Below are 25,588 nucleotides of genomic sequence, written 5' to 3' on the forward strand. Positions count from 1 at the left end.
GATGGTGGCTTATTTATTTGTTTGGGAACAGTTTTTTAAGAAACTGCCTAATGCTGCTCATCATATTCCAGGTCTTTTCGTTCTATCCCTTTATTTGCTTCTTTAAATTACATTTTGCATTTCTATTGTTTCTGGGGTGATTTTTTTTTAATAACACCCATTGTTACACTTAAAATAATATTTTGGCCTAATACTCACAATTTATGCATTTGAAATGCATTTAAAATTTCCATCCACTTAGACTAAGTAATCGTAAGGACATTGTTGAGACAGGGTCCCACTACCATTAGATCACAGCACATGAAAGAGGTGAATCCACAACTGTTGCTGCAAGTTGGACAAGGAGTGTAGCACAGTGGGTAAGGCACTGGGCTTGTAACCGAAAGGTCGCAGGTTCGATTCCTGGGTGAGGACACTGCCGTTGTACCCTTGAGCAAGGTACTTAACCAGAATTGCTTCAGTATATATCCAGCTGTATAAATGGATACAATGTAAATGCTGTGTAAAAGTTGTGTAAGTCGCTCTGGATAAGAGCGTCTGCTAAATGCCTGTAATGTAAAGTCTTAACGCCTCTGGGGAACACGACCCAGTGCTCATCATGCTCAAGGCAAAAGGGCTGAGAGCAGATTGGCTATTTGGGGAACCAACAATCACCATAGTCAGAGTTTCAGATAATGGATGGGTAAACTCTGACCTCTTCCTTGAGTGGGGAAAACAGATTGTCTCCATTTTTACCGAAAGATCCTCCACGTCCACATTTGCTACTTCCGGATGGGCACAGCAGTCATGTCTTCAATCTAGAATTTGCCACTCTTATGAAGACCCAAAATGTCCACGTGGTGTGCTTCCCTCCCCATACCACACACATTCTCCAACCAGCAGACAGGCCCATCTCCAGAAGTTCAAAATACCATTGGAACTTGGATGGCCGAGCCATCGCCAGACCTGCACCTGCTTTTTCTGCTTTTCCTGTGCATGAATCTAAGTTGCTTTCGTTTGTTGTTAATAAATGAGCGCAGTGGCTCAAAAGCGACATCCTCCCGGTTTGTCTCTTGCTGTAATCCGTACATTCCATCCATCCATCCATCCATTCATTATCTATATTTCTGCTTGTCTTGGTCAGGATCCGGGAGGGATTGGAGGGGGGACGTTTTAGGTGAGAGGCAGGAATACACCCTTGGCAGGTTGCCAGTATATCGCAGGGCACTCATACCTCATACCTATGGGCAATTTAGAGCCACTTGGATGTCTTTGGACTGAACCCGGAGTGCCCGAACGAAACCCACGCAGACACAGGGAGAACATGCGAACTCCACACAGAAAGGCCCAGGCTGTCAGACGACAGTTCTACCCACTGCACCACCGTGCCACCAGGAATACATACAGTATTATTCAAGTAGCCTGCTCGTTGCGCCCTTCTTTGTTGAATAGGCATTCAGCTTTTATTTCTGAACGAGGGCGCATTAGATTATTGAGGGCAAGGTCTGTCAGGAATCATCAGAACATTGTGTTCATGCAGACATTAATATTGCTCTTGTGCAGAGTACAGTACTTATCATTCAGTAAATGAATGAATTGAAAATAGATGTGGGAATACTTTTTATTATTGTAAATTATTAATTTCGAAATGGATATATAAGAAAATAGATGAATGAATGAAAAAAAAGAAAAATTAAAATAAATAATTTAGAAAACTCTGAAAACTCTCTCCCTTCTAAAAGCATGGTTTTCAATGTCTTCCAATAACGCAAGAACAGCCATGGTTACTTTTTTCTAATTTGACACTATTTATAGAACATCGCATCCTGTTTTTAATTCAAAACACCTTGTGTCTGACAATTAATTCCTCACACCTTTAATTGATAATTCCTATCAAATTGTTCATAAAGCTAATGCAAAGTTCACCACAGGCTTGGACGCATATGCGTCCAAAACTGCAATACCCCTACATAACCAGCAGGAAAATAACTTATGTCAAGTCTAGACTTTGCATAGAGATAAGATCATTTCCACGTCAAAGTAAGGTTTTATAAATAACTACTTATACGTGGTTTTCTGCGTAAGTCATACTTTAAGATCAAAATTGTAAATCAAATCAAAGATCAAAATTTTAAATGTAAGACAGAGTTATAGATGGGGAAGTGTATTTCTATCTTCCTGTTGATAGAAAGTATGACTTCTTTCTGGTTGTTGCTCACCCTTTGTATGAGTGATAATGACAAAGAGATTTATGTATTATTTAATAAGGTGCTTGAAAAGCATAACTTTTGCTCCTTCTGGTTTCATGGCCTGTTCGGTCGATTGGACAGTCCACAACTGAGGTTTATACAGTATTACAGTGGTTCTGTATTCATTGAAATAAAACAGCTATAAAACCAGTGCCTTATCTACTGGATTTTATGTGAGCCAAGTAATATCTCAAAATATGTATAATAAACTTGCTCACCAGCTAATGTTACAGTTCCCAACACACAAGCAGCACCCCGGGGGCTTAGGAACATTGGGCTACGAGTTTGGATTGGATTATGAGTTTGAAATCCTTCAGGGGCCATTTGATGTTTCCCACTACAATTATCGATATGGTGGAATTTCAGTACAAAATTGTGACCAGTTAGTACTCTTGTACTCAGGTTGCAGGTGTTAGTCCTAGGTAGAGACGCTGTAGGTAGATCTTTGAACAACTTGACATAAAGCTGTCCCTTTAGAGAATCACAGAATCAGAGCTCAGTTTAGTTGCTACAGTTTATTAAGAGGTCAATACAGGTAAGAACAGAAACACTCTTCTATATGCAGCTATATTCTATAAACGGTTAAAGCTAAGATAGACACTATAATGCAGTGATAATCCCCCTATTTCTTCCCGGTATTTAATGTTAAACCCATTCCATTCAAAAACTGAAACATCACTCACCATCTGAGCTAATTCAGATGTATATTAAATAAAAATTAAATGAGATTAAAATGAAGTCTTGCCTTTAAAAACCAACAGAAAGAAAGAAAAAACACACTATGTTTTACAGCTGACCCTAATAAGCCTAAACCTAACATTTTTCCATTGGGAGAATTGTATAGTCTTTATACGGTCAACCAGAGGAATGATCATCAGAGGAGTGGCGGCCATGAATCTGTCCGTTGGTTCATCGACGCCTTCGCCGTGATACTTTCTGGGAAGATTTTTCCTCAGGGCACTCCAAGGGCTTGCAGCCACATGTTTCAACGTAAGTGTAGGTGTAGCTGATCTTTGTCCCATCTGGGCAGGCCATCTCCACCTCCTTGCTGCTTGTGGACATCTCTTGACAACAGGAGCATGCGTGAACCATAGAATTAGCCTCCACAGAGTACCTGGAAATAGGAGAAAGTAAAGGAAATGGGGTGAAAAACATTCCGTTTTCATAATTTCAGTTGACTTGATTCAACATCTCCCATTGAAGCTGCACCTGCAAGATCATGATTTGTCAAAAGAAATAAACGGCCGTTGGTTTATTAGTAAAGCACATTTCTGAAAGTTGGGGGATCTTTTCATCTGCTTTTTACTGAAATTTGTACTCCATGCAGGTGTGAAACTTACATGGAGGAGGTTGCGCAGTTGCCTTCGCAGGAGTTGACTTCCACAGGCTCTGTGGTCTTGCAGCCATTTTTCTCCAGGTGAGTGCTGTTCTTCATGACTTTGCAGTCCTGATGTGGAGTACCTGATGAAGGTAAGTGAGTTGCAGGTCAATAAAAGTGGCCATGTGTAAGACAATTTCTACTGAAGACATTCCATTATACAAAATTTTATATCACAGGGACGTATGTGTACCACAAGCACACTTATTCATGCCTCATTTATAACATATGTCAGTGTATAAGGCCATTTGGTAATTTCAAGGAACATTTAATCAAACTCACAAGATGGGCATTGTGGAAAGTCAAATTAGACAGTGAATGTGGCTACTGTACAAATAAAGGAAATATGTGTGAGGGACACAACTGCTCATTTAAAGGGAATATGAAGAGTCTTGATCAGCTAGTGCACTATCACACCTTTGCTACACCTCTGACTAAAACCTAAACCCAAACAGTGCAGTGTGATCCACAGGCGCTGGCTGCTAGTTGGATAGCCAAACATGAAAACATTCACCACTAGTGGCCCTTGCCTGGCTTTTTTGCTATTTCTGAGCTCACCAGGGCTCTCTTTCATCTCAATGATGTTCCAAACAGTTGGTTTTGGTTAGCCTAAGGTTTGGCCTATGTCTCTGACTGTTTCTGTTTCTTATTTTTCAGCCAGAATGTGTACTTTAACCACAAGTGAATTGTTTGATTACAATTAAAATTGTGGAGTACAGCCACATCAGTTAAAACAAGACCAGGTTAAAACCTAGTATATGGCTGGACCTAACAAACGTGATCCGGCCGACCGATGGTGTAACTTCATCACTCACTCACTCAGTCACTCACTCATTCACAGACATTAGCGTTTGTTGGGCTGGCCCCGCGGTCCAGCAAAAAATAATGTATTTGTCCCAAAAATTATGATGTTCACTGTATGTGGTAGGAATTTGTTGACAAAAGTTATGTCAGATTGAAACAAAGATAATGAATAATTTTGTTACTTACAGGTTTCGCAACATCCATCTTCATCAGTTTTTTCAGTGCCCTGTGGTAAAATACAGGTATGATTACAATGACTTTGCGCTGACAGGGATTTTCAGTTGCTCTTTAATACATAATACTTGTGGCAACTTCATTTTTATAGGAATTTCTATGCTGAAGAAAATTACTTTTATTATGGATATTGATACTATGAATACTGAAAATTCCGAGATTGTTAATAAGTAATTTGTTATAAGCTCGGTAATTTATCAATAGTTTGTTTCTGGAAAACTGCTCTGGGAAATTCCTTTGCACCATCTGCTTTCACATGATATCAGGGCCTTGCTACTGATTTGAAACTCACAGGAATGCAGTTCTCTGGGTTGAATTCAGGGCAGACCATTTTCACTTCAACAGGAACCAGCTGATCCTCTATCTTCTCACATTTGTACTTTGAACACTTGTCATTTGGAGGTGTCCAGATCTGGCCGGGCTGTGAGATGGAAAATAGTTAGCCTCTGAGTGTGCAGTAAAAATGTAAAAATTTGACTACTATCTCAAAATCCTACGTAACTGCAACTATATGGCAATGCAAAATCAGACTACACGTTAAATGATAATAGATGTATTTTACATTTAGAAATGTCTGCAGTCATACAGAAAGTGATCAGCTGTAAATGTGATTTCAGCTGTTGCTGTCGAAAGTGCTCAGACAGCTATACCCAACAACCAACTCACTTCCATTGGCCAATTTCATTAATGTCATGAATAATTAATTAATTTTATTATACATACATGAGTAGGCATCTGATAAGCAGTCAGATAGAAGAAAAGCATGCACTTTTTGAGATTACAGAATTCTGTTAAACCGGATATCAACAATAAACTGAACCAATCAAAAGAAATGATCCCTTTTTCAAGGGGAACACCCAACAAGCAAAACCAATAAGAGATGGCTCTCTTTAAGAAGCCAATATGGAAAATCGCTGATTTTGTATGATTTGTACATTGGTGTAAGAATTGGTCATTCACCTCAAGGATTTGTGTTGTGTTGCCAGGTAACATAACAACACAGGTCTTCTCCACACACTTGCCACAACACTCACCGGGCACAGCCTCGTATTCAGAGCCCTGCAGGAGATTTGCACACAAAAAAACACACAGTCAAAAACCCAAGTCTGTTCAACACAAAAATTATGAATTGGTGAGGTTCAAAAAGAACAGCACTGCCAAATTGTTTAGTAGAGTTGAAGATTATCAGCAATAATAAGTAATCCACTGCACCAATTAATAGTAAGATAATTGGTTCAGTGGATTCCTGTCAAAGGCAACTTCTCAGCTGAAAACGAATTCGGACAGGCAACAAATGTGTTATGGAATTAAGTTTATAAAGAAATGTATTTATGCATCTATTGTGACATGCTGGGAATTTCTTCAATGCAAAGGCCCAGTTGAAAATGAAAGGTGAAGATGTTTTTTTAACACATCCTTCACATCAGTTTTTAGGCACTCTTGCACTGTGTGAACCTTGGTACCTACCAGCTTGCAGCTCTCATCACACTTCACTGGGGTGCACTCGACAGAATGGAGTTTAGTGTCCGGATCTACAGTGGAGCCACATTTGCAATCCTCGCACTTGTCTGAGGGAACAACTGCTCCTGGCTGCAATAGAACACAACAGAGGTGCAGTTAAACCCCTGGGACAGAGGAGAATGCAGCCCGATGCAACCAGTATACATACATACTCTCTTTCAGCGAGACCATCAATATGCACACCTCCACACTTTAACAGAGATGACCAATATGAGCATATGCTCACTCTAACCACAAGCACACCTCAGACATCTGAACATATTTATTTATTTTATGTTTAGAATTTTTTATGTTAATAATTTGTACATAATGTTTACATTATACATTAATTATATACATTATACAATTTCAAATAATGGATTCTCACCTGATATTCTGTTTTATTGTAGACACAGACAGGCTTGGGCTCTGCAGAGAGAGGAAACATGGTGAAATCAGCTCAATAAAAAACACAAATGCTATGATTCATCCAAGCAGCCTTCCTAGCAAGTAGATCTACAGAGTGCTAGCAATGTTGTCACTCATAACTGCTTTTGTATTTGATAGTAACATATGTAAATATTTCTATGCTGTATATTAAAATATGATAATATATTTAACATTAATATTTATGAATATAAAAAATGACAACTTTTTTATTGATGTAAAATATGTCAGTATTGAACACGAGAAGCAAATGTGATATGGTGTGTCCGCTGAGTGATTAAAATATAAATCACAATGATGCTTTAAGAGTGAACAAAAGGCCAATGACAAATCCTGTTGTTGTCTGAACTCACTTGTTACCTTTTTTTTTTTTTTAAAAAAAAAAGGATCTCAATTGAATAACATAGCTGAATATCACTGATTTGTTTGTTTTCTTCGATTCTTTGGAACTATTTCAAATAAATTCAGATTTTGTTTGCACTGGGTCTCGCTTTGAAGATCATGTTTCCTGGAATGTTTTCAGTTGCTTCCAAACAGTCGTGATTGTTACATCAGCATTAGAATGTTCAGTTAAGATATTCAGAATATGTGTGATCTTACACCATAAAGGGTTAACGTGCAGTAGTAGCAAAGCGCATTGCTAAGACATGATTACATAAACATGAGAGGCTTACGGCAGTCATATTCAGGACAGCAGCTTCCTTTTGGGGTAGTTACTATTGGCTGGAACCCTTCGGAGCAGGTGTGGCTTGTCTGTGGGCATGTGTCCACATCACATTCTGTGTGAGAAGAAGAGCAAAGCGTTGAGACGAAACGGCAGATTGCACTGGCAGACTGATGCCTGATTTCTCAACACTGACAGAGGGGCATAAGAGAACGCGGTGTTGGGAAATGTCATCCTTGAAAAATCCTAAATACTTTCTGTGAAATGTCTTAATGCTTTCATCTATTTTTAGAGGTCACCCATTTCCAGACTGTGATACCAGGATCTCATTCCAATCTGAAATAAGCTTGCTTCCTCATGTTCACTAGTCCTCTATTAGAGGGGGAATCCCCAAAGTTACTCAGCTGTAAGATGAAGACCAACACTAGAGGTGCCATTCCAATTTAAGCGAGTTGAGGGAGGGTCTATGGTCCCTCAAGCCCTGTGGAATCTCCTTCCAAGGGAACCACAAAATGCATCTTTTCAAGTGGTGAAATAGCCCACAATGCTTGGCATTGCACCCACGCTTTCATTAATTCTGGCTACTTCCCTGTGGGCCCACAATGTCAGTATTTCAAAAAATCCTATACGTAGCATGCTAATATTTGCTACCATGTTAATTAACTTAAAACAAAAAATTCTGGATAAATGATCTGAATTGGCACACTAGTTGACCTTTGCATTATAGTACTTTGATTTTAATGTTGGTTAGTAGCTACAACAAATTTTATATGCCTTGCTCACAGTTGGCCGACTACTTTTTGTATATTCTAAATAAATGTTTTTTTTCCGGTATGAATGAATTTACAGTAATTATTTTTATATCAGGACACCATTTCTCATATTTTCTTCCCAAATACTGTCGGGTATATTCCTCCAAAATATTTGGAACCCCATCAATAGGGGAAAAACATAGGTTGATGGGGGTATATTTGCTTTGAGGGTCAGTAGAGAGATTTCACATTACAACACTCAAGCCAGCAATTCCACGGCAACCATTATATTCTTTCTATTGCTGATGCTGGTGGATATCCAAATGCAGAGCAGCAGAAAGCTGGTCCAGTTGAAACATCTCAACACCTCCCCTAGCTCACTGGCTTGGGAAGGGCTCCCTCACATTATGTTTAAACATCACTCCATTGGATGGTGAAGAAGCGAAGGCAGCATTTTCCGTTTCCAGTGGAATTATGGGACACAGCCTATGCCTGAATAAATGAGCATACATCATTCCCTGGTTCACTTACCATGTGACCAGACCCAGACGAATAACTGCACACCCTTCCTCATTCACTTACCACATGTGAACTTCTCGCAGCAGTCCACAATCTCGACCATGGGCACCTGACCAGCCTTCTCGCAGGTTTTGTTTGACTTGATTGAACACTCCACAGGTTTACAGAGGGGAGTGGTGGAGTCCATGGGACACTCACACTCCTGGCAGTTGCTTCTCCACTTCTCGCCTGGCTGCATGGCAAACAGAACAGGTCCGGGCATGTTTAAAACATATCATACAGCCTTTTGATTTCTCCAGATTTATTTTCCAACTTTGATTAAATGCATTGGCCATGTATTGCACAAGCCTGTGAAAGCTTTTGCAGTCTCCAGCGTTGGTCAGATTACGCTAATACATTATCCTTGGTAACCAGAATTATGAATCGTAAAATGTCCCAAGATGTGTTACCATAGAAATAGTGACAGGGAATTTTATGAGTCGTATGTAAAGGTATTACCTGTTTGGTCGTGTCATTAGGCCCCAAGCAGTCTGACAAAACAAAAAGGACATGAATGAGGGCAAAAACAAATCTCAAGTACATTTTTTCCAAGAGATTTTATTCATCTAGTAGTCGCTATTAGGCAGAATGACTTACAATATCAGAGGATATAAGCACATTTACATGATTAAGGGTGATTCGAGTGAGCTTATTTAATGTTCATGAAGACTTACATTGACATTCATACTGGAAGCAGCATCCAGACTCATCATAGACCTTAACTGGGGAATGTCCGTTCTCACAAACGACTGATTTCACTGGCTCACACTCCTTTGGCGTCAAGACAGCAGAACCGTGGGTGCATGTTGCTTTGGTACAGTTGTCAACACTCCAAGATTCACCATTCTACCATGGTAAAATAATCAGTACAGTTACACACATTACACTCAATACACATGGTCCTCAATACAAATGATGAGGAAAGTATAGCCTGTGATTGAAGAAGACAGTGATTAGGTTCATTAATGTTTCAATGTAAGTAATTACTGTGGGCTGTATTTACAAAGCCTGATTATCTATCCAGTGTCTATTTCAGGGTGGTACGTGTGACAGGCGAGTGCTAATAATAATATTAGCCCCCTATCCACTGTGGGCCAAAAGCATAGGAACTTAAGCCCAGGAACTCAAGTCTGGAACCAAAGTGATGGGGCTATAGTTCTCACAGCATTTCCACTGGGATTCAGCCAGGCCCAACTGTAACCGTGGCAATGAACCTGAACTTAATTTTTTCAGGTCATAAAGGCAAAACAATAACAATAGAGCCAATTCAGATTGTGTGGTTTACTTTGCTTCTTTTTACAATGTGGGAGTTTTTGAAAGCGAAGAGGATCGGTAAGATCAGTACCAGTAGCTTACTGTGTTTCTCAGCAGCTTGCCAAGAGATTTAGCAATAAATAGATGAATAAAAGTTACACGATTCCTGTCATGGAGCACATATTAGCTGTAATACTGTAGCTTCATATTTTTTATGCAGCAGAGGTACACTCCGATAGGAATAATAATAATAATTCCAGTATGTTCAATTAAGTGTTTATGATTTACACTAGTATTTGAATTATTGAAATGCTACATATGCTATGGGTGGGGATATGGCTTGTAGCATAACATATATAGTTGGAGGGTGGTTTTAACTGGAAACCTGTACACAAAGCTAACTTATTGCTATACTGGCTAACTGAAGCGGAGGTGCCGTGTGGGAAACAATCTGCGCAAATAGCTGAGTGCCCTATCGGATCACAGTGGTTAGTTATAAAACTTAATAATATGCCATTAGGCATCTCATTTTTAACATGTATGCATGGTAAACATTTTATGTTCATAGGCAGAGTTTGTGAATATGGGTGCGCATTAAGGACATAATTTGCTAAAGGTCAGTAATTATTTTAATAGCTTTTGTTCATTTAGCAATGATTGATTACCTTTCTTGGAGGATCGAAGTGGTCACAGTCTGGCACCAATGTCGTAGTTTCAGGGCTGGTAGTTGTTACAATAGTTGTTGTTTCGGTTTTGGCTGTAGAAGATGGTGTACTAGCTGGAATGGTGGTCTTCTCAATGGTTGTCGAAACGGGTGGTGAAACAGTCGTATGACAGGGTTTTGACTTCTTCTCAATTTCACATGTTGCATTGCAGTAAGCAGTGAAGCACCAGCCTTCACCGTCAGTTTCATTATATATTATTGATCCTGAGGGTGAAAAGGTAAGGGCCATGAGGGATTAGTGTCCATGTGAAAATCAAACTCAGCATGAATGTGTCTGTACAGGCAGTATTATTTAGGTCACAAAATAATAGAATAACGGAAATGGAAGGGTGAATATATTCAAGGACAACACGTATAAGTAAAGGTGATTAGGATAATTTATGAACATAACTTATGAAATGAATATATCGATTAAAATGGCTGCAAAGGGAGAAATAAGGTCATATGAACAAAACTAAAATTGTAAGAATTTTAGAGAAAATTTTATAGACCTTTAGGTAAGTACTGCTGATAGTGCTGGTGAGAGAAATATCAAGACTGTACCTACCCCGTGGATAATCCTCATATTTATATGTGCAAACACATTCAAGAGTAGTTGATATTGGAATGCTAGTTGATGTCTTGACAACAACAGGCCCTGTTGAATATTTAGGCGTTGCAGTTGTAGTGCCTGTGACAACCAGCACTGTCGTTGTACTGGCTGAAGTTGTAGTAACTGTTTGAGATGTTGTAGGTTTTACTTCTGTTGTTGTAGGTGGCACAATTGTTGTCTCCGTGCTAGTGGATGGTCTTGATGATGTCACAACAGGAGAAGTGGAAGTCTCAGGTGGTACTACTGGTGTAGTGACTTCTGCTTTTGTTGTTGAACTTGTGATTTCTGAAATTGGAGTTGTGGATGATGTTTCTATGATAGGACCAGTGGTTGTCTCTGTTGGTGGCTTTGTTGTTTCAGTCTCAATTTTCTCTGTTGTGGATGGTTTTTCAGTGGTTGTAGGAGCTGTCTGAGACGTTGTAGGTTTTACCTCTGTTGTTGTAGGTGGCACAATTGTTGTCTCCGTGCTAGTGGATGGTCTTGATGATGTCACAACAGGAGAAGTGGAAGTCTCAGGTGGTACTACTGGTGTAGTGACTTCTGCTTTTGTTGTTGAACTTGTGATTTCTGAAATTGGAGTTGTGGATGATGTTTCTATGATAGGACCAGTGGTTGTCTTTGTTGGTGGCTTTGTTGTTTCAGTCTCAATTTTCTCTGTTGTGGATGATTTTTCAGTGGTTGTAGGAGCTGTCTGAGACGTTGTAGGTTTTACCTCTGTTGTTGTAGGTGGCACAATTGTTGTCTCCGTGCTAGTGGATGGTCTTGATGATGTCACAGCAGGAGAAGTGGAAGTCTCAGGTGGTACTACTGGTGTAGTGACTTCTGCTTTTGTTGTTGAACTTGTGATTTCTGAAATTGGAGTTGTGGATGATGTTTCTATGATAGGACCAGTGGTTGTCCCTGTTGGTGGCTTTGTTGTTTCAGTCTCAATTTTCTCTGTTGTGGATGGTTTTTCAGTGGTTGTAGGAGCTGTCTGAGACGTTGTAGGTTTTACCTCTGTTGTTGTAGGTGGCACAATTGTTGTCTCCGTGCTAGTGGATGGTCTTGATGATGTCACAACAGGAGAAGTGGAAGTCTCAGGTGGTACTACTGGTGTAGTGACTTCTGCTTTTGTTGTTGAACTTGTGATTTCTGAAATTGGAGTTGTGGATGATGTTTCTATGATATGACCAGTGGTTGTCTCTGTTGGTGGCTTTGTTGTTCCAGTCTCAATTTTCTCTGTTGTGGATGGTTTTTCAGTGGTTGTAGGAGCTGTCTGAGACGTTGTAGGTTTTACCTCTGTTGTTGTAGGTGGCACAATTGTTGTCTCCGTGCTAGTGGATGGTCTTGATGATGTCACAACAGGAGAAGTGGAAGTCTCAGGTGGTACTACTGGTGTAGTGACTTCTGCTTTTGTTGTTGAACTTGTGATTTCTGAAATTGGAGTTGTGGATGATGTTTCTATGATAGGACCAGTGGTTGTCCCTGTTGGTGGCTTTGTTGTTTCAGTCTCAATTTTCTCTGTTGTGGATGGTTTTTCAGATGTTGTAGGAGCTGTCTGAGACGTTGTAGGTTTTACCTCTGTTGTTGTAGGTGGCACAATTGTTGTCTCCGTGCTAGTGGATGGTCTTGATGATGTCACAACAGGAGAAGTGGATGTCTCAGGTGGTACTACTGGTGTAGTGACTTCTGCTTTTGTTGTTGAACTTGTGATTTCTGAAATTGGAGTTGTGGATGATGTTTCTATGATAGGACCAGTGGTTGTCCCTGTTGGTGGCTTTGTTGTTTCAGTCTCAATTTTCTCTGTTGTGGATGGTTTTTCAGTGGTTGTAGGAGCTGTCTGAGACGTTGTAGGTTTTACTTCTGTTGTTGTAGGTGGCACAATTGTTGTCTCCGTGCTAGTGGATGGTCTTGATGATGTCACAACAGGAGAAGTGGAAGTCTCAGGTGGTACTACTGGTGTAGTGACTTCTGCTTTTGTTGTTGAACTTGTGATTTCTGAAATTGGAGTTGTGGATGATGTTTCTATGATAGGACCAGTGGTTGTCTCTGTTGGTGGCTTTGTTGTTTCAGTCTCAATTTTCTCTGTTGTGGATGGTTTTTCAGTGGTTGTAGGAGCTGTCTGAGACGTTGTAGGTTTTACCTCTGTTGTTGTAGGTGGCACAATTGTTGTCTCCGTGCTAGTGGATGGTCTTGATGATGTCACAACAGGAGAAGTGGAAGTCTCAGGTGGTACTACTGGTGTAGTGACTTCTGCTTTTGTTGTTGAACTTGTGATTTCTGAAATTGGAGTTGTGGATGATGTTTCTATGATAGGACCAGTGGTTGTCTCTGTTGGTGGCTTTGTTGTTCCAGTCTCAATTTTCTCTGTTGTGGATGGTTTTTCAGTGGTTGTAGGAGCTGTCTGAGACGTTGTAGGTTTTACCTCTGTTGTTGTAGGTGGCACAATTGTTGTCTCCGTGCTAGTGGATGGTCTTGATGATGTCACAACAGGAGAAGTGGAAGTCTCAGGTGGTACTACTGGTGTAGTGACTTCTGCTTTTGTTGTTGAACTTGTGATTTCTGAAATTGGAGTTGTGGATGATGTTTCTATGATAGGACCAGTGGTTGTCCCTGTTGGTGGCTTTGTTGTTTCAGTCTCAATTTTCTCTGTTGTGGATGGTTTTTCAGTGGTTGTAGGAGCTGTCTGAGACGTTGTAGGTTTTACCTCTGTTGTTGTAGGTGGCACAATTGTTGTCTCCGTGCTAGTGGATGGTCTTGATGATGTCACAGCAGGAGAAGTGGAAGTCTCAGGTGGTACTACTGGTGTAGTGACTTCTGCTTTTGTTGTTGAACTTGTGATTTCTGAAATTGGAGTTGTGGATGATGTTTCTATGATAGGACCAGTGGTTGTCTCTGTTGGTGGCTTTGTTGTTTCAGTCTCAATTTTCTCTGTTGTGGATGGTTTTTCAGTGGTTGTAGGAGCTGTCTGAGACGTTGTAGGTTTTACCTTCTGTTGTTGTAGGTGGCACAATTGTTGTCTCCGTGCTAGTGGATGGTCTTGATGATGTCACAACAGGAGAAGTGGAAGTCTCAGGTGGTACTACTGGTGTAGTGACTTCTGCTTTTGTTGTTGAACTTGTGATTTCTGAAATTTGAGTTGTGGATGATGTTTCTATGATAGGACCAGTGGTTGTCCCTGTTGGTGGCTTTGTTGTTCCAGTCTCAATTTTCTCTGTTGTGGATGGTTTTTCAGTGGTTGTAGGAGCTGTCTGAGACGTTGTAGGTTTTACCTCTGTTGTTGTAGGTGGCACAATTGTTGTCTCCGTGCTAGTGGATGGTCTTGATGATGTCACAACAGGAGAAGTGGAAGTCTCAGGTGGTACTACTGGTGTAGTGACTTCTGCTTTTGTTGTTGAACTTGTGATTTCTGAAATTGGAGTTGTGGATGATGTTTCTATGATAGGACCAGTGGTTGTCTCTGTTGGTGGCTTTGTTGTTCAGTCTCAATTTTCTCTGTTGTGGATGGTTTTTCAGTGGTTGTAGGAGCTGTCTGAGACGTTGTAGGTTTTACCTTCTGTTGTTGTAGGTGGCACAATTGTTGTCTCCGTGCTAGTGGATGGTCTTGATGATGTCACAACAGGAGAAGTGGAAGTCTCAGGTGGTACTACTGGTGTAGTGACTTCTGCTTTTGTTGTTGAACTTGTGATTTCTGAAATTGGAGTTGTGGATGATGTTTCTATGATAGGACCAGTGGTTGTCTCTGTTGGTGGCTTTGTTGTTCCAGTCTCAATTTTCTCTGTTGTGGATGGTTTTTCAGTGGTTGTAGGAGCTGTCTGAGACGTTGTAGGTTTTACTTCTGTTGTTGTAGGTGGCACAATTGTTGTCTCCGTGCTAGTGGATGGTCTTGATGATGTCACAACAGGAGAAGTGGAAGTCTCAGGTGGTACTACTGGTGTAGTGACTTCTGCTTTTGTTGTTGAACTTGTGATTTCTGAAATTGGAGTTGTGGATGATGTTTCTATGATAGGACCAGTGGTTGTCTCTGTTGGTGGCTTTGTTGTTTCAGTCTCAATTTTCTCTGTTGTGGATGGTTTTTCAGTGGTTGTAGGAGCTGTCTGAGACGTTGTAGGTTTTACCTTCTGTTGTTGTAGGTGGCACAATTGTTGTCTCCGTGCTAGTGGATGGTCTTGATGATGTCACAACAGGAGAAGTGGAAGTCTCAGGTGGTACTACTGGTGTAGTGACTTCTGCTTTTGTTGTTGAACTTGTGATTTCTGAAATTGGAGTTGTGGATGATGTTTCTATGATAGGACCAGTGGTTGTCTCTGTTGGTGGCTTTGTTGTTCCAGTCTCAATTTTCTCTGTTGTGGATGGTTTTTCAGTGGTTGTAGGAGCTGTCTGAGACGTTGTAGGTTTTACTTCTGTTGTTGTAGGTGGCACAATTGTTGTCTCCGTGCTAGTGGATGGTCTTGATGATGTCACAACAGGAGAAGTGGAAGTCTCAGGTGGTACTACTGGTGTAGTGACTTCTGCTTTTGTTGTTGAACTTGTGATTTCTGAAATTGGAGTTGTGGATGATGTTTCTATGATAGGACCAGTGGTTGTCCCTGTTGGTGGCTTTGTTGTTCCAGTCTCAATTTTCTCTGTTGTGGATGGTTTTTCAGTGGTTGTAGGAGCTGTCTGAGACGTTGTAGGTTTTACCTCTGTTGTTGTAGGTGGCACAATTGTTGTCTCCGTGCTAGTGGATGGTCTTGATGATGTCACAACAGGAGAAGTGGAAGTCTCAGGTGGTACTACTGGTGTAGTGACTTCTGCTTTTGTTGTTGAACTTGTGATTTCTGAAATTGGAGTTGTGGATGATGTTTCTATGACAGGACCAGTAGTTGCCTCCTTTGGTGGCTTTGTTGTTCCAGTCTCAATTTTCTCTGTTGTGGATGGTTTTTCAGTGGTTGTAGGAGCTGTCTGAGACGTTGTAGGTTTTACTTCTGTTGTTGTAGGTGGCACAATTGTTGTCTCCGTGCTAGTGGATGGTCTTGATGATGTCACAACAGGAGAAGTGGAAGTCTCAGGTGGTACTACTGGTGTAGTGACTTCTGCTTTTGTTGTTGAACTTGTGATTTCTGAAATTGGAGTTGTGGATGATGTTTCTATGATAGGACCAGTGGTTGTCTCTGTTGGTGGCTTTGTTGTTCAGTCTCAATTTTCTCTGTTGTGGATGGTTTTTCAGTGGTTGTAGGAGCTGTCTGAGACGTTGTAGGTTTTACCTCTGTTGTTGTAGGTGGCACAATTGTTGTCTCCGTGCTAGTGGATGGTCTTGATGATGTCACAACAGGAGAAGTGGAAGTCTCAGGTGGTACTACTGGTGTAGTGACTTCTGCTTTTGTTGTTGAACTTGTGATTTCTGAAATTGGAGTTGTGGATGATGTTTCTATGATAGGACCAGTGGTTGTCTCTGTTGGTGGCTTTGTTGTTTCAGTCTCAATTTTCTCTGTTGTGGATGGTTTTTCAGTGGTTGTAGGAGCTGTCTGAGACGTTGTAGGTTTTACCTCTGTTGTTGTAGGTGGCACAATTGTTGTCTCCGTGCTAGTGGATGGTCTTGATGATGTCACAACAGGAGAAGTGGAAGTCTCAGGTGGTACTACTGGTGTAGTGACTTCTGCTTTTGTTGTTGAACTTGTGATTTCTGAAATTGGAGTTGTGGATGATGTTTCTATGATAGGACCAGTGGTTGTCTCTGTTGGTGGCTTTGTTGTTTCAGTCTCAATTTTCTCTGTTGTGGATGGTTTTTCAGTGGTTGTAGGAGCTGTCTGAGACGTTGTAGGTTTTACCTCTGTTGTTGTAGGTGGCACAATTGTTGTCCCTGTGCTAGTGGATGGTCTTGATGATGTCACAACAGGAGAAGTGGAAGTCTCAGGTGGTACTACTGGTGTAGTGACTTCTGCTTTTGTTGTTGAACTTGTGATTTCTGAAATTGGAGTTGTGGATGATGTTTCTATGATAGGACCAGTGGTTGTCTCTGTTGGTGGCTTTGTTGTTTCAGTCTCAATTTTCTCTGTTGTGGATGGTTTTTCAGTGGTTGTAGGAGCTGTCTGAGACGTTGTAGGTTTTACCTCTGTTGTTGTAGGTGGCACAATTGTTGTCTCCGTGCTAGTGGATGGTCTTGATGATGTCACAACAGGAGAAGTGGAAGTCTCAGGTGGTACTACTGGTGTAGTGACTTCTGCTTTTGTTGTTGAACTTGTGATTTCTGAAATTGGAGTTGTGGATGATGTTTCTATGATAGGACCAGTGGTTGTCTCTGTTGGTGGCTTTGTTGTTTCAGTCTCAATTTTCTCTGTTGTGGATGGTTTTTCAGTGGTTGTAGGAGCTGTCTGAGACGTTGTAGGTTTTACTTCTGTTGTTGTAGGTGGCACAATTGTTGTCTCCGTGCTAGTGGATGGTCTTGATGATGTCACAACAGGAGAAGTGGAAGTCTCAGGTGGTACTACTGGTGTAGTGACTTCTGCTTTTGTTGTTGAACTTGTGATTTCTGAAATTGGAGTTGTGGATGATGTTTCTATGATAGGACCAGTGGTTGTCTCTGTTGGTCGCTTTGTTGTTTCAGTCTCAATTTTCTCTGTTGTGGATGGTTTTTCAGTGGTTGTAGGAGCTGTCTGAGACGTTGTAGGTTTTACTTCTGTTGTTGTAGGTGGCACAATTGTTGTCTCCGTGCTAGTGGATGGTCTTGATGATGTCACAACAGGAGAAGTGGAAGTCTCAGGTGGTACTACTGGTGTAGTGACTTCTGCTTTTGTTGTTGAACTTGTGATTTCTGAAATTGGAGTTGTGGATGATGTTTCTATGATAGGACCAGTGGTTGTCTCTGTTGGTGGCTTTGTTGTTCCAGTCTCAATTTTCTCTGTTGTGGATGGTTTTTCAGTGGTTGTAGGAGCTGTCTGAGACGTTGTAGGTTTTACTTCTGTTGTTGTAGGTGGCACAATTGTTGTCTCCGTGCTAGTGGATGGTCTTGATGATGTCACAACAGGAGAAGTGGAAGTCTCAGGTGGTACTACTGGTGTAGTGACTTCTGCTTTTGTTGTTGAACTTGTGATTTCTGAAATTGGAGTTGTGGATGATGTTTCTATGATAGGACCAGTGGTTGTCTCTGTTGGTGGCTTTGTTGTTTCAGTCTCAATTCTCTCTGTTGTGGATGGTTTTTCAGTGGTTGTAGGAGCTGTCTGAGACGTTGTAGGTTTTACTTCTGTTGTTGTAGGTGGCACAATTGTTGTCTCCGTGCTAGTGGATGGTCTTGATGATGTCACAACAGGAGAAGTGGAAGTCTCAGGTGGTACTACTGGTGTAGTGACTTCTGCTTTTGTTGTTGAACTTGTGATTTCTGAAATTGGAGTTGTGGATGATGTTTCTATGATAGGACCAGTGGTTGTCTCTGTTGGTGGCTTTGTTGTTTCAGTCTCAATTTTCTCTGTTGTGGATGGTTTTTCAGTGGTTGTAGGAGCTGTCTGAGACGTTGTAGGTTTTACTTCTGTTGTTGTAGGTGGCACAATTGTTGTCTCCGTGCTAGTGGATGGTCTTGATGATGTCACAACAGGAGAAGTGGAAGTCTCAGGTGGTACTACTGGTGTAGTGACTTCTGCTTTTGTTGTTGAACTTGTGATTTCTGAAATTGGAGTTGTGGATGATGTTTCTATGATAGGACCAGTGGTTGTCTCTGTTGGTGGCTTTGTTGTTTCAGTCTCAATTTTCTCTGTTGTGGATGGTTTTTCAGGTGGTTGTAGGAGCTGTCTGAGACGTTGTAGGTTTTACCTCTGTTGTTGTAGGTGGCACAATTGTTGTCTCCGTGCTAGTGGATGGTCTTGATGATGTCACAACAGGAGAAGTGGAATGTCTCAGGTGGTACTACTGGTGTAGTGACTTCTGCTTTTGTGTTTGAACTTGTGATTTCTGAAATTGGAGTTGTGGATGATGTTTCTACTGATAGGACCAGTGGTTGTCCTCTGTTGGTGGCTTTGTGTTTCAGTCTCAATTTCTCTGTTGTGGATGGTTTTTCAGTGGTTGTAGGAGCTGTCTGAGACGTTGTAGGTTTTACCTCTGTTGTTGTAGGTGGCACAATTGTTGTCTCCGTGCTAGTGGATGGTCTTGATGATGTCACAACAGGAGAAGTGGAAGTCTCAGGTGGTACTACTGGTGTAGTGACTTCTGCTTTTGTTGTTGAACTTGTGATTTCTGAAATTGGAGTTGTGGATGATGTTTCTATGAGCCAAAATAAATCAAAGCTACTGCAGAATGATTGCTAGTACCAAGTGGCTTGATTACCTCTATGCTAAAGATTCTGTTGGGGTGATTACATAGCACCAGATCCAGAATTGATTTCCCTTTTTGTTGTCAACAGTTTGTCAATTTCCAGTGGAATTTTTTAACATGTAAATAACATTCTATTTGATTCTAAAATTCAGTAAAAAACCGCTAAAGCACTTTTGTAACGTATCACTATTATACAAAGACAAATTCATCTACAGTTTGTCATATGGTGAAATGGTACATTTCACACAATGTCAAGTGATGCTCTGATGCATCAATGGCTCAGCTTGCTCTGAATGTACCACAGTGCAAGCTGCAAGTTTACTTTACATTATGGTATTTCTCATGTTGCTCCTCTGATTGCCATTTGTCTCTATGCTGTGATGTTTGGAAGAGTTTTTCTTGCACATGCTGGTTGGGGCCAAATGTTCTATCGGCCTTGGGGCCCAGAACCAGATCCCTGTTGTTGTGAACCCAGGTTTGCTGCTCAGGGTCATATGAACACATTTTCATTGCGGCACAGGGCTTTTGCTTGTGTGGTTTGCTGTGACTCACGGCAGATTTGGGGAGTCCTCCAGGCGACGCAGACTCCAGCTTCGTTGCAGGCCTGCGCGTAAGACGCCACAGCCGTGCAGAAGCACTCACAGTCTCCCCCGCTGTCACACGCGCACGAGTCGCTCACGCACGCATCGTAGTACTGCCCAGGGTCCACCTTTCCAGAACAGTAAAGATTTTCTGCTTCAGCAAATCACTTTTTTCCATTTACACGCCATTTTATACCGTCAGAATTACTTTTCAAAGTATGGGAACATACTTTTAAAGCACATTTTTCATTGTACTCACATAGAAGTGGCTGTATAACCACAAGTGAATAACTCCAGATTCTGGATTTGAATCTAAATTAAGAACCAGTCTAGGACCGACCACTAAGTCTAGCTATGGCAGAGATTGATACAAACATCCTAAAATATATCTCATTCTAAAATATCTAAAAATAACTGTCTACATGTTTACAAACTACAAAAAAAATAAATAATGGAGGCCAAGATTGCGTTGCAGGTGGCACAGAGATTTAAACAATACACAATTCACAAAATGCAACCCATATAATATATGAAATACATATATGAAAAATAAACATTTAAAATGCAGCATATATATTTTTGAATGCTGCCTATCCTTGGAGTAGGGTAACTGTGGTTCGTGGACGTTGTACCTGTGAGTGGCAGGCACTGAACACTCTGCTGTTGATGATGCTACACTGCTTCTGGGCCCAGGATTGTCTGTAAGGGTTTGATGTGCAGGGGTCTTTTATGAGCTCTGCATCGGGGCAGGTGGGAGCCACCTTCCAGCTGTTTTCGCTACCACTGCCTGGCTCCTGGTGGTGAAGTCGTTGTTTCCGTTGCCATCGTAGTTTCCACACAGACCACAGACGCGGCCCTGGGGAAGAGATTAAATGCAAACATGCATCTTTGGCCTGGAGCACTGCAGCGCTAAACGCACACGTGTGTGTCAGGCCTGGAGCACTGCAACGATAAAGGGGTGCCTTTGCCTCCAATCAGAGTGATTAGGTTGTCCCCTAAACATATGTATAAATAAAAGTGTTCACCTGGAAGTGATTGCCCTGTCCTTTGAAAAATGTGGTGGACATGCAAGCATGCAAACACATCATCACATAGTGAGGTCACCTTGGTGACAAATTGATCAATCTCTTGTGACTTTCCATGAAAAATACTTACCTCAAATTTTCGGCCAAGTTTGATGAACATGCTGGTCTTTTGTCCCACATTAGGATCACACCATTGTTTGCCTCGACCACCAGATAAATCCCTATGGTTCTGATCTGGTAAGAAATCTCATTGCCGGTATCCCCTCTGTATCACTTGGTACTTTCCTTCAGCCCAGCACCAGCTCATTACTCTGAAAGAGAAATTACAACCATGCTAACAAAAATAGTTACTAGCTACAGTATCTATTTCTGGAACATTTTGGGGTGATTGTCCTTTCTGTTTGCAACAGAGATTTTCATTTGTGAAGTTTGGTTGACATTTGCAAACTTGAGGCACATATTTCTAAAAACAGAAGTAAATTTAAAAGTAACTATCTAAGTAACTTGTTGGCTGGTTACCTATTAACTGCTTACAGCAAATTTCTTTGATGCTTTATTAACAGGCATTTTACATTCTATTAACATGTCAGTCATGACAATATGATTAATTCCGATATGCACGTTAAATAGAGTCAATTTTGTAATTGTAATATCTTACCAAGTCATTTATTTGCACCTGACCCATTGTAGGCTTCTGGTTTAACTGTTCTGCTGTTTTACTAACGTCAGATACACCGGCCTGCAGTACATACCCCCAGATAGAGCTTGATGGCCTTAGAACAGGTGGTGCCAGTGGTTCCACAGGGTACGTTCTCAGTGACCACCCTGAAAGTTCCATTACTGCTCTTGCTGCAGTAATCCTGCGAAAGTTTCACATTTGGGTTTAAGTTCAGGAATATGCACATTTCTACATATGTGACATGTCTTGAAATGTGGTAGTGTAGATTAGTAACTAGAATTTGTAACTAGACCACAAATTTGCAGGTCTAAATTTTATGGCAGGGCACTGACAATGCATCCAACATCGAACTACTCAATTAGACAGCGTGAGTAATATCCAAACAGATATTGTGTTCAATTTGGTATTAAATAAAGATAAGAGTGATATTTATGTAGAGAAAAGATATAACCCAATATGCTTTCCCAAGCTACTTTTCTGTCTTTCTCCATGAGTACATTTAGCTAGCAGTTTGCCATTCCTCATAAGATGTACCTGAGTGAGGGTATATTCACACCCTCCACTGAATCTGAACCTTTTCTCATCAAAGGTGATGTAATTGCCATCTCCATATATGGCACAGGTCCCATGGCACTCATTAGACGTACACTCCCACTTGCTTTTCTTACAGGTGCTGAAACGATAACAGTAACAAAGGGATGAGATTTTTCGTGATTGGTCGGAAATGTGGTTTACCATGCCTATTCATCCCAAGGGCCAAAAGTATTTGGTTTTATTTAGTTTATTTTTTGTTTGGCTTAGCATACTCTTCTGCTAACAGCTGTCAAGGAGTTATAACACTCTGAGTGACATCCCTGAAATTATGATAATATGCATTTCGAAGAAACACTGATTTATAGCAGTATGTGTAGATCAGGCTTACCATGTATTGCAGGAAACTTTAATTTTGGACCCAGGCTGATATGGAATGCCGTTGTGGATACAGGGGCAGGCGTCCTCCTCTATACACCCCCCCTTCCCATCAGACACCAGTCCTTCAGGACATACGCAGCCTGAAATGCACTCCGTACTGATCTGTGGTGGAAAATCGCATCATCATCACGGGCACTTGCACACCTGTAAAAACGCTTTTATTTCATGGTTTTCCATGTGTAAGAGAACATTTCACACCCTTGTATAAGCATAGGTCCCCAGAAACTAATTGTTGTCAGTTGCACTCCAATACAGCAGAGGCCAGTAACGTCATTCTGCAAAACGGCTTTCGGCATAACCACTGCTGTATGTGCACTCTCTAATCTTTCTAATTGTGTCTGAATATAGAAAAATGGTAAATTATAAATGCTGGACTGATTGGCTTGCTAACTAGTACAGATTACAGGTTGAATAAGCATTGTCAGGCTATCATATGCTGCTTTTCTCAACATTTCAAGCAATTGAATGTGTTCTGTGAAACTGATTATTCATCAGCATCAGTTTAGGGCAAGGACAGAGCAGATCAGCTCATCGATATTTATGTACAGGTCAGCGTAATAGTTCGGGCAAAGTACCCTGCAGAGTGCAAAGTTAGTGGGTGTAGCGTTCCAGATCTTAGCCAATCTATAGGAAGGTAAGTAGCAAATACACTCCATGTTGAGTATGTTGTACTGTAAGTGCTGCTAGTTAGTCTGTTGGGAGGTAACTCACACACTCCATGCTGAGTGTATTGTACTGTAAGTAGTACTGGGTGGTCTGTAGTTGCTGGGTAGTCTATAGGAAGGTAAATGAGTAACTCACACACTCCATGTTGAGTGTATTGTACTGTAAATGCTGTTGGATGGTCTATAGCTACTGGGTTGTCTGTAGTAAGGTAAGTGAGTAACTGACACTCTCCATATTGAGTGTATTGTACTGTAAGTAGTACTGAGTAGTCTGTAGCTGCTGGGTTGTCTGTAAGAAGGTAAATTAGTAACTCACACACTCCATGTTGAGTGTATTGTACTGTAAATGCTGATGGGTGGTCTATAGCTCCCGGGTGGTCTGTAGGAAGGTAAGTGAGTAACTGACACTCTCCATATTGAGTGTATTGTACTGTAAGTAGTACTGAGTAGTCTGTAGCTGCTGGGTTGTCTGTAAGAAGGTAAATTAGTAACTCACACACTCCATGTTGAGTGTATTGTACTGTAAATGCTGATGGGTGGTCTATAGCTCCCGGGTGGTCTGTAGGAAGGTAAGTGCGTAACTCACACACTCCATGTTGAGTGTACTGCAGGTTTTCTGGCACTCGGACCCTTTGGTCCCTGATTTGGTCCCCTCGCAGTTGAAGAACACCATGGGTGCAAGGCAGGCCTCTGATGGAGATGCAGGATGGGCATTTCTGTGTTACTGTTTATTTCCTGCTTCTAAAAATTACTTGTCCCTTTCAAAATCAAGTCTTTATATTCAGTATTTGGCTGAATGTACTGTATTTACTCAGATGTTTAAATAGAGAATGAATTGTATTTAATTGCTAAACTGATATCAGATAAAAATTGAGATTGAAATTAGAGACTGAGATTTAATTATACTTACTTTTTATCTGTTGTTCAGCCCCAAAGCAACTCAGAGATCCTTTCTTGCAAGTGCTGCAAAATGGGGACAGTGTAAGATTGGCAAAACAAAGCCAATATTGCAATGCACTGAGAACAAGTGAAGCTATTTCTTCATTGTGCTGTTTTTCACTGGATTGAATTATATCAATAATCTATGATCCAGAGTGCACGGAATGTGTTCTGTTTCTGTCTGCACAATAAACACTGTGGTCACTTAGAAAGCCTGTGCTTATATAATTTGGAATACAGTATACACTGTATTGTATCGTATTTATTTGCTGATTGTTGACTTGTTAACTCACTAACACGCACAGAGAAACCCTGCTGTCACTAACACACACACAGAAACCCTACTACCACTAACACACATACAGTGGGTTTAGATGATGTTTGAAAAAGTCGATTTATTGTTTCAGTTCGGCTAAAACTGGACTTGTAAAGATCATGTAAAACCATGATGAACTGAAATCGTACAAAGTCAATTTTTTCAGAGTCGGACAAACATGCCTAGATAATGCAGTTGGGGATTGATTCACTAGGGCATTTATACGCTTAAATAGGCCAAAAATTGGCCTAGGCGTTCTGCACATGTTCCGTAATTTACATAGCAACTATACGCTCACAGTGGCCAAGCGGAATCGATAACATTTCAGAAAATATCTAACTTTACAAGATTTAATTCAATCTTCTACTGGGACTTTTGCTGTTTATTAAGGGTGTGACAGAAAATTTTGGTGCCGCTGACTATAATCAAATGTTTTTCACATTTACCGTTCGATTGAGCAAGTACCATTCAAAGTTAATTTTTATGGGTTAGTGCTGCCTGATTGTGCTAGCTACTTCACATTAACCTTGTATGGCGATCAATAAAGGCTGACAGCACAGTACCACTTCATTATTGTCACTTCTATCAGCACTGTAATGAACTAAAAAAAAGGTGACAAACGACCTTTTCTGTGAGAAGTACGTTGTCGAGCTCACGCGCATACACTGCTGGCGACATTCTAAAGCTCCGTTTTGCCCTCCCTAGTATCATGGCGAAAAAAACACATTTCTGGACGAACAAGGAGACCAACTCCATGGTATCGCAACTAAAGGAGTTAAATATACTAAAATACATGGATGGAAGAAAAACGCAGAATGGCGAACTATTAAAAAAAGTTGCGACAAAATTGGAGGAAGCAGGATTTATAAGAAGCTTTCGTCAGACACACCTCGGTCAATAAATCGATTTTTTCCGAGTCATATATATTGGGACAACGACAATAATCCAATTAAATCTCATCTTTGGCCAAATCGAGCTAGTAATATAGATCGATTTCAACTGTGCATGTAAACG

At 40.9% G+C, this 25,588-nt stretch overlaps 2 protein-coding genes and 1 long non-coding RNA gene across 3 annotated transcripts in view; 1 reads left to right on the forward strand and 2 right to left on the reverse strand.

Annotated features, from left to right (window-relative positions):
* Nucleotides 1–25,588, reverse strand: part of LOC118215543 (mucin-2-like) — a 161,065-nt gene that overhangs the window by 102,672 nt on the left and 32,805 nt on the right. The gene's annotated exons all lie outside the window — the stretch shown is intronic.
* LOC118215076 (intestinal mucin-like protein) lies at nucleotides 2,725–11,385 on the reverse strand. The gene is made up of 13 exons (XM_035395502.1): nucleotides 11,091–11,385; nucleotides 10,485–10,747; nucleotides 9,240–9,411; nucleotides 9,025–9,056; nucleotides 8,590–8,758; nucleotides 7,266–7,370; nucleotides 6,533–6,573; nucleotides 6,112–6,234; nucleotides 5,605–5,703; nucleotides 4,937–5,065; nucleotides 4,597–4,636; nucleotides 3,569–3,689; nucleotides 2,725–3,342 (listed from the first exon to the last, which is right to left on the reverse strand). The coding sequence occupies exons 5-13, from the start codon at nucleotides 8,711–8,713 to the stop codon at nucleotides 3,138–3,140; spliced, it is 987 nt and encodes a 328-aa protein (XP_035251393.1). The 5' UTR covers nucleotides 8,714–8,758; nucleotides 9,025–9,056; nucleotides 9,240–9,411; nucleotides 10,485–10,747; nucleotides 11,091–11,385; the 3' UTR covers nucleotides 2,725–3,137.
* On the forward strand, nucleotides 4,591–6,927 carry LOC118215082. The gene is made up of 3 exons (XR_004762759.1): nucleotides 4,591–4,652; nucleotides 6,072–6,255; nucleotides 6,555–6,927. It is a non-coding gene; the product is annotated as an uncharacterized LOC118215082 (long non-coding RNA).

This window comes from Anguilla anguilla, chromosome 16 (genome assembly GCF_013347855.1).
Source record: "Anguilla anguilla isolate fAngAng1 chromosome 16, fAngAng1.pri, whole genome shotgun sequence".
Classification (NCBI taxonomy): Eukaryota; Metazoa; Chordata; class Actinopteri; order Anguilliformes; family Anguillidae; genus Anguilla; species Anguilla anguilla.